Here is a 15,438-nt window from a genome sequence, read left to right as displayed (position 1 = left end):
GGCTTTCGCAGAATGAAATTATGGTATTTCGAAAGATGCACATTCAGGACTTACCTGGTGGTCCAGTGGTTAAGACTCTGAGCTTCCACTGCAGGGGGCACAGGTTTCATCCCTGGTGGGGGAAGTTCCCCTTGCTGCATGGTGTGGCCAAAAAAAAAAAAAAAAAAAAAGATGCATTCAGTTTAGATTTTTTAAATTCTAGGACAGGCACTCCATCCATTTTACCACAGCTCTACCATGCTTTGCTTCCCAAAGTTATTAATGTATTGATTCTAGAATTCTATTCTGAATAGGATTTACCTCCTTAGAATATTAATAGTTTTTATTTTCTACCAGCACTACTTTTTGGAGTATTTATATCTTGTCATCTTATGTGTATTTTTTTTCCTTATGTATATTTTTTAAAAGTTCATACCTAAATGATTTTGCTGAATTACTTGTATTAGTTATAAATATTAAAAGTCCATGTAAATTTTCAACATTTAATTTTCTTTGTTTTTTAATAATAACCTTATTGAGAGAGAGAGTACATACCATAAAGGGTACTTGTACATACACTTCTTACCTTTATAAGTGTACAATTCAGTGTTTTTTTAGTTCATCATGTTGTGCAACCATAACCAGTAACTTCAGAACATTTTCATCACCCCCAAAAGAAACCCAGTACTTATTAGCAGCCACTCCCCATTTCACCTTCCCCCCAGTCTGAAAACCACTAACCTATTTACTCTAAATAGATTCTATTCTATTCTATTCTATCTATTCTAAATAGATTCTGTTCTATTCTGGACATCTCATATAAATGGAATTGTCCTTATGAGTTTAATGAGGCAAGGCTTTCAGAAGTTATTTGTAATTTGAGAATTTCTGTTCCATTACACCCTTTGCACTGATTTTCATGTTACTTGAGTAGATCACTTTTCTAATCTGCTTAGCGACTTTTCCTGTTTGCTGTTCATGCAATAAATAAATCTGCTGACGTGTATATGTTTCCTTGTTCTTGACCTTTGCTTTTCACATGTCTTAATAGTGTGTTCATGGTGTTGTGTAACCTGTTCTCAGGGCTCAGGTATCTGTTTGTGGCTAAGTAACTTTTATTCTTAGTTGGCATTTTTACCTCTACTTTATTTTATTTTTTTTAACATCTTTATTGGAGTATAATTGCTTTACAATGGTGTGTTAGTCTCTGCTGTATAACAAAGTGAATCAGCTATACATATACATATATCCCCATATCCTCTCCCTCTTGCGTCTCCCTCCCACCCTCCCTATCCCACCCCTCTAGGTGGACACAAAGCACCAAGCTGATCTCCCTGTGCTATGCAGCTGCTTCCCACTAGCTATCTATTTTACATTTGGTAGTGTATATATGTCCATGCCACTCTCTCACTTTGTCCCAGCTTACTCCGCCCCCTGCACCATCCTCAAGTCCATTCTCTATGTTGGCGTCTTTATTCCTGTCCTGCCCCTAGGTTCATCAGAACTTTTTCTTTTTATTTTTTTTTTAGATTCCATGTATATGTGTTAGCGTACGGTATTTGTTTTTCTCTTTCTGACTTACTTCACTCCCTCTACTTTAAAATGACTAATGACTCCTAGCTTAAGGAGTTTCTGTTTAAGGATCTCAGAAACCATGACTTTATAGAAATGTAAATATCTCATTAATTTCTAAAGAATAGTTTCCCCATATATGTTATTAGAGTAGTTATCTTGGGACAAATTATACAAAAGTAAATTGGTACCATCCTTATGCAAAAAATCCATTTACCTGCATGGCTTACCCATTCTACCCTCCCTGAGTCCTCGTGGCTCTCACCTACCAACAGTCATCTTCAGTAAGGATTTTGCCACTTGATTCACAGTCTTGCTTTCTAAAACCCTGCCCTCCAATCTTCTAGATGATTCCACTGCCCGTCAGTGTGGAATAGCCCAGCTTCCCGAATCCTTCACCTCTAATTCTCTTCAGCTGCCCATGCCAGAGCCAGGCCTTGGAGCTGGCCACCACCCAGACCCAATCCTTTCTTGAATTCTGAACCCCACATTTTCCTCCACTGTTCAGGCACAATTCTGACCCACCTTTCACTTCTCGCACCCTTTTACTACATCTACACCTGCTATTTAGCTAAAGACTCTTCCCCTATTCTTCCATTTCTGTTCTGTGAGGAGCCTGCCTTTGATCCCCACCCCATTCCATGTGCTATCTGCGTTTATACCTTATCCACTCAGCCTGAACTTCTGATCAGATTACTTCAGTCTCTGTCGCTAGTACTGTCAAATTTCTGCTCCCCTGTCTTTTTTTCATTTGCTGTTCTGGAAGTCCCTAAACCCCATTTGCTCCTTGTTCTCTAAAGCTGAGCATTGCTTGGGGGGTGGGGGGGGTGGGGTATAGAAATCAGTACAGGTTGGTACTGCTGTGAATGTTTTTCAACCCTAGCAACTGGCTTTTTTTTTTTTAATTAATTTATTTTTTATTTATTTATTTTTGGCTGCGTTGGGTCTTTGTTGCTGTGCGCGGGCTTTCTCTAGTTGCGGTGAGCGGGGGCTACGGGCTACTCTTCGTTGTGGTGCGCAGGCAGGCTTCTCATTGCGGTGGCTTCTCTTGTTGCGGAGCACGGGTTCTAGGCACGCAGGCTTCAGTAGTTGTGGCATGTGGGCTCAGTAGTTGTGGCTCATAGGCTCTAGAGCGCAGGCTCAGTAGCTGTGGCGCACGGACTTAGTTGCTCTGCGGCATGTGGGATCTTCCCAGACCAGGGCTCGAACCCACGTCTCCTGCATTGGCAGGCGGATTCTTAACCACTGCGCCACCAGGGAAGTCCCTGGCTCTTTTTAGCAATCTTTTAACTTGATCTTTTCCCCACAATAGCTATTCTTTTTTTTTTTTTTATTTAATTTAATTTAATTTATTTTTGGCTGTGTTGGGTCTTCGTTGCTGTGCAGGCTTTCTCTAGTTGAGGCGAGCGGGGGCTGCTCTTTGTTGCGGTGTGCAGGCTTCTCATTGCGGTGGCTTCTCTTGTTGCGGAGCACGGGATCTAGGCATGCGGGCTTCAGTAGTTGTGGCTCGCGGGCTCAGTAGTTACACCCCTTCTTCATCTTTCCTGGGTTCCTTCCTTCTCATCTTAGAGAAAGAGTGTGCTCTCTGCCCAGGCTCCTCTTGAGCCTTTGACCCTTTTGGTTAACTCCTTCTCTTTCTCATCTTTAACCTCTTCCTTGCCACTAGCTCCTTCCTTTAAATTTATCAACATTCTCAAGCCTCACCCTTCCTTAAGAAGAAAATCTCATTTCCCTCATCCCATTTCAAACTTTTTGAAAGAAGAATTTCCTCACTGCCTCCATCCACCTGTTAACGTCCTGTCCCATTCTCTTCTCAATAATGACAGAAGCCAGATTTTAAATATTGATACTTACTTTGTGCATTGTATCTCATTTGCTCTTAAAACACCCTGAGAGATTTTAACTTGTTCAAGGTCACACAGCTCTGCTGTGCTTTAAGTACCAGACATAGGCTCTCCTGTACTACCACTCCACTGCAGGCTACTCATGCTGTCAACTGTTGTCTCCTTGTCACCAAAGCTAGCTGTGACATCTCTGCATTTAATGTGGCTAACTTCTTTCCTTGCCTCTCTCTTCTAGTTCTTTTACCCTTCCTGGGTTCTTTTGGTTCTTCCACCTATATCTGTCCCTCAAGTGAGAATTAATTTCTTTCATAGCATTTGGCTGGTGCTGGAGGCAAGGAGACTTTAGGCAGAGATAGTGGGAGAATATTCTGATGCTGGGAAGGATAATGAGCAGAGGTTTTAAGGTAGTAAAGTCCAGGTCACCAGTGGTGAATGGCAGGCAGTTTACTTTGGCCTGGGGAAAGCTACAAGTAGGGAAGTAATATGTATTAAACTTGGAAAGGTAGCTAAGAGTGGAATGTGGAATACTGGCCTAGGAGTTTGATTGTATCATTTCTCAGCTCACAAACCTCCAGTGGCTCTGCATCCACAAGCATAGAGTGGCCATAAAATTTAACCTAAATCAGGACCCTTTTGAGAGTGAGAGGAAGCACTGTTAATAATTACACTGAAATAACTTTGCTGAGACTGTCCCCAGCAAACTGGGAGTTATAGTCACCCTGACTATGCAACAAGTCCAAGATGACATTTTGGGGAAGCTACTCTGGAGGGCATGTACAGATGGGTAGAAACACATTTTGATGTTAAGACGGTAGTTTTGGAAAGTGACAATAAGGCTCTTGACTAGGTGGCTCCTGTGAGAATCAAAGAAGGCTTGAGACTTCAGTGCAGAAATTGATAGAACTAAGAAATGACTGGGTGTGGGATGTGTGGGAGAGGAAGGAATTGCATGTCAGAGTCATGAGCTGGAGTTATTTAAAAATGGTATGTAATGACTTAAGTAAATTTAAACCTTTAAAACTATTGTTATAAAGCTTTAGAGAGCCAATGCAATGTAAGGGAAAGGGGATGGACGTGGAAGTTCGACTCATGTTTGAAACTTAGTTGTGCCTATCACTGATAGTTGAGTTTCACTTACTGTAACCTCAGCTCCTTCTGTAAAATGTGAACAATAATATATGTACTCTGAAAGGTTGTTGGGGTATTTAGTGGTGATATCTGTAAAGTGTCTAGTACTGTGGGCCATGTAGTAGAAGAAATAATAATAACAGCAGCTAAAATTAAATGCTTCCTCCATGCGAAATACTAAATGCTTTGCGTGTAGTAATTAATCTTCATAATAACCATCTCAGGTAATATTGTTATCCCCATTTTACAGATGAGGAAAGTGAAGTAACTTACCTAAAGTAGATAGTAAAGTCCTAGCACCAGAGCTCCTGCTCTTAACCTCTAGACCATAATGCTCGTAGGGGTTCAATAAATGGTAGCTGATATTTTTTGTTTGTTTGTTTTGCTTTGTTTTATTAAATTAAAAGGCGGATTCAGCATCATTTCTTATGTCCATATATTAAAAGTAGCAGGCATGAAGACCTAATGTCTAAATTTAGTCTCAGATTTTTTTATCAATCTGGCTTCTGCATCACTAATTAGCACCGTTGATTTTTTACTCTCAGTTTGCAGTCCCCTAACCCCAGTCATATTATCTAACAATTCCCAACTTTTTGCTGTACCCATTCAGGCTAAACACCATCTAAGAAACCTTTCCTTAGCTGTACCCTGGTGTCACCATAGAACTATAGAAATAGGACTTCGGATGTAGAGACAAGCAGGACTGGTTTTCTTTTTTCATACAAAATATAAAGTGTATTTGTGAGCATACCATACCTCTTTCTGTTGGTATGCACATAAATACCTCATATCTCTGTTATTTATTTTTATTATTTTGTTTTTATGCTCTTATGATCATTACTCCCCTAGTAGCTTAGGATTTACAGTATGGGCATTTTTTTCCCCTTGTGTTTGAATAAGTCTTGAAACTCTATAGGGTGAGTTGTGACCATTTTAGATAATATCCTATTCAGTTTTAACATTTTTCAGTTTAATTGCATTTGTGTAGCTAATTTATCACTCTATAATCTTTTTGAGAGAAAGAGCCATGTTTGTCATCAATATTTGTATTCCCCATGATGTCTAGCTCAGGACTTTGGATGTAATATGAACTAGGTAAATGTATTTTAAATTAAATAAAATATCTCAACACACCACTACTTCATTTGATTCTCCACAGTGAAAATTATTATGATTCCCTTTGAAAAGCATATACCTCAGAATCTTCAGAAAAGACAAGCCACCTGTATATATTTTCTCTGACTTTAAGTTTCAATTCCTGCATGACCTAAAATGATAATAGTAGAAGGAGGTATAATTTTCAACTTGAGTAAAATGAGAACTTCTAAGATAATAGATTCTTATATATTTATGTTGCTGTTGTAGTTCTCATTCTTGTGATACTGACAAATGAAACTATTCATAGTTTGCCAGCCACTCTGTCTTAATCAGGAATCAACTGATTGCAAGAACAAAATTCTGCTTATGCTAATTCAAGTAAGAAGTTAATAGAAGAGGGGAGAATCTATTGCCAGGATCCAGGGGATTTCCTAGTAAACACTGCTAGGCCTTGTACAGACTGGAGGTAGGCTGTCTCTTTTCTCTGTTTCTGACTCTCAAGGTGATGTGCTCTCAACATCTTACCCTCTAGGAATATTGAGTTTGGTGGGCCCATCTGTGTCCAGCTTGGCAGCCCACTGGAGGGAGAGGCAGTTATAGAAAGCAGTATTGTGTGTCATACTTAGTCTGAAGAATATCAAACATAGCACAACCCTTCAAACTTTTTGGACTTGGCCCAAGTTTTGGGCCTGGGTTTTTTTGTTCAGCTCTAGAAAATGAACTTTGTTGATCTGAAAGCATATTTTTGTATAAGTGATTTTTTTTTCTAAAGAGGCTTTTTTTCTCTTATTTTCCATATTAGCTATATTAGTTTATCAAGTACATGTCAAGTAAATGATGAATTGAACTATGCTCTGTATTTTCTACTGTGATTTAATCTTTTTTTTTTTTTTTTTTTTTTACATTTAGTAACATGATTAAAATTTGAAAAATGCAGAAAGATAACAAACCCAGAAATTTACTATCTGGTACCAACTGCTACAAAAGAACAAAAGAAAAAGAAAAAGGGTTTTTACTCCACATCGGTAAAATCAGACTCGGAAACTTATTTCATGATCAATTTCCTTTCTTCTCCTCTTTTCTCCCTTCTCTCCTGTCCCCTACTCCGAGGTTTTGGTAAATATTTCATATGCCATAGATACTATATTTAATTTACTATTGAACATAGATTATTTCTAAAAATTTTCTTATGGAACACTTTGATAAACATCTTTATACATAAGCTTTTCCATATTTAGGACAATTTCTAAAAGTAGAATTCTTGGGTCAAATGGTATCAACAGATACATTATTGTCAAATTGGTTTTGAAAAAGATTTGTACCAATTTATACTGCCACTAATAATGCTTCTTTTACCACATTTTTTCTAGTCTTGACTGTTATAATTTTTTCATGTTTGCTACTTTGAGGGGCAAAGAATGGTCTCTACTTGGTATTTTAATGACATTTTGTTTTTTATTCATCAGTATAGATCAGGTTAGACTGGCATGGAAAAGAGTGTTTAATTCTTTGTAGTAAGGTTGTAGGATTATTTACTCACAGTTGATGTTTAATGTTGTTGGTGTTTAATGTTGACTACTAAATTCAAAACACTTTTTTTTCCAGACCCTATAAGATTTGGCTATGTCCTTCATATTTGACTGGATTTACAGTGGTTTCAGCAGTGTGCTACAGTTTTTAGGTAATGTTGGCCCTTTGTTCTCTTTTGTTATCCCATTTAATCCTACTTATATAAAAGTATCTTTTATTTGCCCAGAGCCTCTTTGTATGTAACCCAGTAGTTACAAATGTGGGCTCTGGAATCATACAAACATGTTCAATTACTCATTCTACCTGTTCCAAAGTAATCTTAGACAAACTGTTTTCTCCACTTTAGCCTTAATTTCCTTATCTGTAAAATAATAATAATTCCTATCTTTTAAGGTTGTTGATAAGCATATTGTTAACAGGAATAGCTACCATTTATTAGCCAGTTTGCACAAGAGCTTTACATGCTTTACCTCATGTAATCCTCACAGGAATCCAATGCATTGTTTCTTTTTTTATTATTATTATAAAAATGCATGTTCCATAAAGTACCTCATATATTATAAATGGCATTTTATAACCTACTAAATGAGTCTTGTTTACCCAGCAATTCTGACTAGTGATTTTCCTCTCTTTATAGATTTTAAAGATAGGAAAAATCTTTGCTTCCCATTCTTTTATTGACACCCTTGACTTGTCACATTTTTCGGTGAAACAGGCTTTTTTTTTTTTTTCCCTGAAACAGGCTTCTGATTAACTTTTATGTTGGGATATACACAATTTTATTATTGTAAAAAGTAATGAAAATATTTCTAGTCTCCTATTTTCAAATTTTGTCCTAAGTTTAGTCTCCTTATAACCATCATCTTGTAAACTGGCAGAAAGAGAAGCATTTCATGTAATTACAGAGTGGTCAACATAGTTCTAAACTGGCCACAACCATACTTATGGAATGATATCTCCTATATAAATATTTCTTTCTCCACAAACATAATCTTGACTGAGGAAATAAATTTTGATTGGGAAATATGAATTTTGTTTGACTACTATATATTAAAAGGATAAAAATGTAAGATCAAATTTTGTCACTGTATTTTTATTTCTTAGTTGAACCTTCCTTAATTGCAAATTTTTTAAAACCCAGAGTGTTTTTTTTTTCTTTTAAAAAATATAATTCCTCACATTATTTTATACTGTTGCTCTACTACAGGTCAAATGTCAGATCTCTCTATACTACCTCCAAGAGAATTCTTAAATCTTTTTATCAGACTGAAATATTTTGTCACATATTTGCAAGAACTGGGTCAGAAATAGAGGCTTTTAAACTTTATTTTGCTGGGGCTTTGGGTTATAACATGTTGGAATCTATATCTCAGTTTATAGAACAATGAATCTATGCTGAATTATGTTGAAAAGGCAAAATAGATTGCATCACAATCAGGAACAAGAAGGTTAATAGTGCTAACTTTAGGAAGCAGTATAGAGAAATGAAAATGAACCAAAGCTTTGGGATCAGACATAGGTTCAAATCTCAGATCTGACTTCAGCATTTGAGCAAGTTAACTCTGAGTCTTCATTTCCCCTCTGTAAAAAAGAGAATAATAATGCTACTTCACAGAGTTGAGGATTAAGTGAAATAATGTATGCAGGTGCTTAACAGTGCCTACCACAAAATAAGAATTTAGTCCAACTCAGTTTAAAGATTAAATGCTCTAGTTGTTCCCTTTTAGTATATTATCCTGTACACTTTTACTATTTAAAAGTTAGGGTGGTAGGGACTTCCCTGGTGGTGCAGTGGATAGGAATCTGCCTGCCAATACAGGGGACATAGGTTTGATCCCTGGTCCGGGAGGATCTCACGTGCCGTGGAGCAACTAAGCCCATGTGCCACAACTACTGAGCCTGCGCTCTAGAGCCCGCGAGCCACAACTACTGAAGCCCGCATGCCTAGAGCCAGTGCTCCCAACAAGAGAAGCCACCGCAATGAGAAGCCCGTGCACCGCAACGAAGAGTAGCCCCCACTCACCGCAAATAGAGAAAGCCCGTGCACAGTAACAAAGACCCAACGCAGCCAAAAATAAATAAAATTAAATATTAAGAAAAAAGAAAGAGTGGTAAGATTGAGTGCATTGGTTAGAAACAGTCTATGTAGAAACCTTTTAAGAAATAGAAATGTTTAAGGAGATTATTAGTCAGATTTATAATTAAAGGAGAGATGTAATATCCCAGCTCAAGTAAATATGGAAAACAGTCTTCTCTTTAGGATTGGAACTGTTGGTCAATATGTGATCAAAAGATTAAGACTTAAATAATTTACTTCTTAAACTTAAATGTGGGTAAAGAACTAGATGTAATTTTGGCATGAACTTATTAGAAGATGGATGGCCTGAATCTGTAATTGACTAATGTCTTAAAAATTTCATTTATTGATTAAGTATTTTTTGAGCTGCTGCTGCATTCCCTGTCCTCATGTAATTCCATGGGTGTTAGACAATTAAAGACATGAAAAATGAAGTTCAATACCACTACACACCTATTAGAATGCCCCAAATCCAGACGCTGACAACACCAAATGCTGGTGAGGATCTGAAACAACAGAAACTCTCATTCATTGCTGGTGGGAATGAAAAATGGTACAGCTACTTCGGAAGACAGTTTGTTGGTTTCTTATAAAACTAAACATACTCTTACCATTCAATCCAGCAGTTGTGCTCCTTGGTATTTACCCAAAGGAGTTGAAAACTTACGTCCACCTGAAAACCTACGTCCACCCGAAAACCTGCACACAGGTGTTTGTAGCAGCTTTAGTCATAACTGCCAAAACTTGGAAGCAACCAAGATGTCCTCTAGTGGGTGAATGGATAAACTATGGTATAGCCAGACAATGGAATATTATTCAGCACTAAAAAGAAGCGGACTATCAAGCCATGAAAATACATGGAAGAAACTAAAATGCATATTACTGAGTGAAAGAAACCAATCTGAAAAGGCTACATACTGAGTGATTCCAACTACATGACATTCTAGAAGAGGCAAAAATATGGAGACAATAAAAAGATCAGTGGTTGCTGGGCCTTGGGTGGGATGGGATGTATAGGCAGAGCACAGAGGACTTTTTAGGGTGGTGAAAATACTCTGTATACTGTTGAATATGTGTCATTAAACTTTTGTCCTCTTGGGGGAGGCTATGTATGTGTGGGGACAGAGGTATATGGGAAATCTCTGTACCTTCCTTTCAGTTTTGTTGTAAACCTAAAAGTGCTCTAAGAAAAGTCTTTAAAATACACACATACACACACACACACACATATATATATAGCTCAATATGGAATTTTGCAGTAAATGCCAGTCTACTATAAATTGGTCAATGCTGTCTTTATCTGTTTATCACTTTATCTGTCAATGCTTGATTGATATATTTAAAATTATGTGCTTGGATATTTTTGTTGTTACGTAGTGTTATGCAATCATGTGAATAGTTTAACTTTATTCTCAGGGAAATTTGACAGTGAACTAAACTTTTTTACTGAAAAAAACTCACTGTAATTTTTATTGTCAAAAATGGTTAATTTATTTTTATCTGTGGAAAAATACTCTTTTTCTTTTGGTCTAGCTTTATAAATACATGATGTCAAGTATTTTATGAGTGTTTCTCTAGTAGAGGATACAGATATTTATCAAGGGATAAACGAAAATAAAATAAAAGAGGATTTAAGATAAATTGTCAAGGGAATTGGCATTTTGGCATTGCAAGATAAGTTTAGGTCACACACACATTTATTGATCGGGGCAAAGTTTAGTTTTATAATGATTTGACTTCCCAAATCATAATAGATTTAAAATAGCTCTTCAAAACTAAAAATAGGTTAGATATCCAAGCTTTTTCAGGCCAATTTATAAAATCTTAAAAGTTCAAAAGGTTAATAAGTGTTTCTTTATCAAAAATCTGGGGTAATTAGGAAAAGTATCTAAATAACTAAATTGTGAATATTATATTATACTTTTATTTAAAGTCATTTTATTTGTGTAGTCTGTGTCAGATATCACTTTGACTAATCATAGCTCTTATTCTGCAGGATTATATAAGAAAACTGGTAAATTGGTATTTCTTGGATTGGATAATGCGGGAAAAACAACATTGCTACACATGCTAAAAGATGATAGACTTGGACAACATGTCCCAACGTTACATCCCAGTAAGTATATTCTCCCATACAATATATTACTTGATCAAGTGATACCAATTCATAGGCCCTAACCAAAAGGTTTTGTTTGTTTTTTTGGTGGATAAATTATGATCAGGTCATTTCACCTGTTCTTAAAATAGTATAGTAAATAATAAGTGACCCAACTCTAGGGAGTATATTTAGATCTTGAAATAATACTCATATCTTCTTATCAGTTAGTATACCATTGTCCAGCTAGAGGAATTAAAAAGTTATTGTCTCAGGGATTATGATATGATATTCAACAACATATTGCTTAGGTTATAAATAGTCACCATTAGCTTGTTACATAACCTAAATTTCTTTCAAATTTTAGAACTGTACTATTTTAATCATTATTCAATGGACAGATTATAGTCTTATACTTTGCTGGTAGCTCTCAACTTATTAACCAGTTATTTTTCTAGTCCTAACAACCTGAACTATTTCTAATATAAAGACCATAGAATTATTCCAAAAAACAGGGCATGTATTCATACACTTATACAAAGTTTTTGTTTTTTGGTTTTTGGTGTTCTTTTTGAGCACACCCCACGACTTGCAGGAACTTAGTTCCCCAACCAGGGACTGAATCTGGGCCCACGGCAGTGAAAGCGCCGAGTTGTAACCACTGGACCACCAGGGAATTCCCTAGAAAATTTTAAAATAATTAAAAAATAATTTACTGTGCTTCCTTTTAGAAAGACTACCTGAAAGACATTAATAATGATTCTATAAATCACTTAATACATATCATCCTGTATATAAGATTGTGTAATAGGTACTGTTTGAGAAAGTAAAGTTAATGTTAAAGTGATAAAATTATTAGAAACGGAAGTCTAATCTTAAAATACCTGTGAACTTACTTTTACTGTTGAAAAGACGATGAATCAAGTACACAGAGAGTTTAAAGACAAGTTAATCCATAGATTAATTATGAAATAATAAGTGTTGGCCTTAATAATGAGTATAAAATTGAGAACTGGACTAAAAAGTAAATAATATGATAGTTAATTTAGTTCAGTAAATATACAAAGAACAAGGAAGGAAAACAGAGCAAAACAAATTACCATTTTATCTCTAAAGCTGTTAGTGAGTGAAGTTGGAAAAGGAGGACTTTGTAAAATTGATACTTTTTTTTTTATATTAGGAGAGGAAAGTGAGGCTTGACAAATAAGATTCTGATACAAGAACAATACTGTTAAAGAAAAATGATCATGGTGAAATTGAGTATATAAAATTATCTGCAAAAACAACAGAAATGGAAGAGATTACACAGTGGTCTTATATTAGGTGTAAGTCATTTTAAAAATTTTATGATGTTGCCCTTTTTAATTTATTCAACAAATAGTTTTTGAGCACCTGCTCTATGTCAGACATTGTTCTAAGTACTAGGAGTAAAAGCAGTGGCACAAAACAGATGCTATCTCAACCTTCCTGTGGCTCACAGTCATTTCAACTAATATTTTTCAATTAATCAAAAAACATATGTGTACTCACTTCAGCAGCACATATACTAAAATTGGAATGATACAGAGAAGATTAGCATGGCCCCTGCACAAGAATGACACACAAATTCGTGAAGCATTCCATATTTTTAAGAATGAAATTAAAAATACTCTCTAACATCATATACAAAAATAAACTCAAAATGGGTTAAAGACCTAAATGTAAGGCTGGATACTATAAAACTCTTAGAGGAAAACATAGGCAGAACACTCTTTGACATAAATCTCAGCAATATATATTTTTTTAAAATTAATTAATTAATTTATTTTTGGCTGTGTTGGGTCTTTGTTGCTACGCGCAGGCTTTCTCTAGTTGTGGCGAGCAGGGGCTGCTCTTTGTTTGCAGCGCGTGGGCTTCTCATTGCAGTGGCTTCTCTTGTTGCGGAGCACGGGCTCTAGGGTGTGCAGGCTTCAGTAGTTGTGGCTCGCGGGCTCAGTAGCTGTGGCTTGCGGGCTCTAGAGCGCAGGCTCAGTAGTTGTGGCTCACGGGCTTAGTTGCTCCGCAGCATGGGGGATCTTCCCGGACCAGGGCTCAAACCTGTGTCCCCTGCGTTGGCAGGCAGATTCTTAACCACTGCACCACCAGGGAAGTCCCACAATATCTTTTTTGATTCACTTCCTAGAGTAATGAAAATAAAAACAAAAATAAACAAATGGGACCTAATTAAGTGTAAAAGCTTTTGCACAGCAAAGGAAACCATAAACAAAACAAAAAGACAACCCACAGAATGGGAGAAAGTATTTGCAAATGAAGAGACCAACAAGGGATTAATCTCCAGAATATACAAACAGCTCATGCCACTCAATATCAAGAAAACAAACAACCCAATCAAAAAATGGGCAGAAGATCTAAATAGACATTTCTCCAAAGAAGACAGACAGATGGTCAAAAAGCCCAAGAAAAGCTGCTCAACATCACTAATTATTAGAGAAATGCAAGTCAAAACTACAATGAGGTATCGCCTCACACTGGTCAGAATAGCCATCATCAAATATCTACAAACAATAAGAACTGGAGAGGGTCTGGAGAAAAGGGAACCGTCTTGCACTGTTGGTGGGAATGTAAATTGGTACAGCCACTATGGAGGACAGTATGGAGGTTCCTTAAAAAACTAAATATAGAACTACTGTATGATCCAGCAATCCCACTCCTGGGCATATATCTGGAGAAAACCATAATCCAAAAAGATACATGAACCTGAATGTTCATTGCAGCACTATTTTCAATAGCCAAGACATAGAAGCAATTTAAATGTCCATCGACAGAGGAATGGATAAAGAAGATGTGGTACATATATACAGTGGAATATTACTTAGCCATAAAAAAGAACAAAATAATGCCATTTGCAGCAGCATGGATGGACCTAGAGATTATCATACTAAGTGAAGTAAAGTCAGACAAAGACAAATATATGATATCACTTATATGTGGAATCTAATTTAAAAATGATACGAATGAACTTATTTACAAAACAGAAACAGACTCACAGATCTTGAAATCAAACTTATGGTTACCAAAGGGGAAACGTGGGGGGAAGTGATAAATTAGGAGATTGGGATTAACATATACACACTACTATATATAAAATAGATTAACTATGGACTTCCCTGGTGGCGCAGTGGTAAAGAATCCGCCTGCCAGCTCAATATTAAAAAAACAAACAGCCCAATCCAAAAATGGGCAGAAGACCTAAATAGACATTTCTCCAAAGAAGACATACAGATGGCCAAGAAGCACATGAAAAGCTGCTCAACATCACTAATTATTAGAGAAATGCAAATTAAAATTAAAACTACAGTGAGGTATCACCTTACACCAGTTAGAATGGTCATCATCAGAAAATCTACAAATAACAAATGCTGGAGAGGGTATGGAGAAAAGGGAACCTTCTTGCACTGTTGGTGGGAAGGTAAATTGATACAGCCACTATGGAGAACAGTATGGAGGTTCCTTAAAAAACTAAAAATAGAATTAGCATATGACACAGCAATCCCACTACTGGGCATATACCCAGAGAAAACCATAATTCAAAAAGACACATGCACCCGAATGTTCATTGCAGCACTATTTACAATAGCCAGGTCATGGAAGCAACCTAAATGCCCATTGACAGACAAATGGATAAAGATGTGGTACATATATACAATGGAATATTACTCAGCCATAAAAAGGAACGAAATTGCGTCATTTGTAGAGGCATGGATGGATCTAGAGACTGTCATACAGAGTGAAGTAAGTCAGAAAGAGAAAAACAAATATCGTATATTAATGCATATATGTGGAACCTAGAAGAATGGTACAGATGAACCAGTTTGCAGGGCAGAAATAGAGACACAGATGTAGAGGACAAACATATGGATACCAAGGGGGGAAAGTGGCAGCTGGGGGGCGGGGAGGTGTGATGAATTGGGAGATTGGGATTGACATGTATACACTGATGGGTATAAAATGGATAACAAATAAGAACCTGCTGTATAAAAAAATAAATAAAATAAAATTCAAAAATTCAAAAAAAAACAAAAAGAATCCGCCTGCCAATGCAGGGGACACAGGTTTGAACTCTGGTCCGGGAAGAT

The 15,438-nt window shown here is 36.6% G+C and overlaps 2 protein-coding genes across 5 annotated transcripts in view; one reads left to right on the top strand and one right to left on the bottom strand.

The window, feature by feature from the left end:
* SEC24A (SEC24 homolog A, COPII coat complex component) overlaps window positions 1-15,438 on the bottom strand; it is a 104,321-nt gene that overhangs the window by 70,988 nt on the left and 17,895 nt on the right. The window contains exon 4 of the mRNA XM_082378904.1: window positions 55-134. The gene's annotated coding sequence lies outside the window, so the exon portion shown is untranslated. The remainder of the gene's footprint in view (window positions 1-54; window positions 135-15,438) is intronic.
* The window catches only part of SAR1B (secretion associated Ras related GTPase 1B), a 31,765-nt gene that overhangs the window by 2,865 nt on the left and 13,462 nt on the right, over window positions 1-15,438 (top strand). For 2 of the 4 annotated variants that reach the window (XM_082379007.1, XM_082379008.1), the window contains exons 2-4: window positions 6,531-6,646; window positions 7,227-7,302; window positions 11,225-11,344. In XM_082379007.1, coding sequence (XP_082235133.1) covers window positions 7,245-7,302; window positions 11,225-11,344 — 178 coding nt within the window. In that variant the 5' untranslated portion in view covers window positions 6,531-6,646; window positions 7,227-7,244. The remainder of the gene's footprint in view (window positions 1-6,530; window positions 6,647-7,226; window positions 7,303-11,224; window positions 11,345-15,438) is intronic. The other 2 variants (XM_082379006.1, XM_082379009.1) reach the window with 1 other exon arrangement.

Source organism: Balaenoptera borealis (assembly GCF_965194805.1).
Source record: "Balaenoptera borealis genome assembly, chromosome: 2".
In the NCBI taxonomy this organism is placed as follows: domain Eukaryota; kingdom Metazoa; phylum Chordata; class Mammalia; order Artiodactyla; family Balaenopteridae; genus Balaenoptera; species Balaenoptera borealis.
This window is presented reverse-complemented; position numbering and strand designations above follow the sequence as displayed.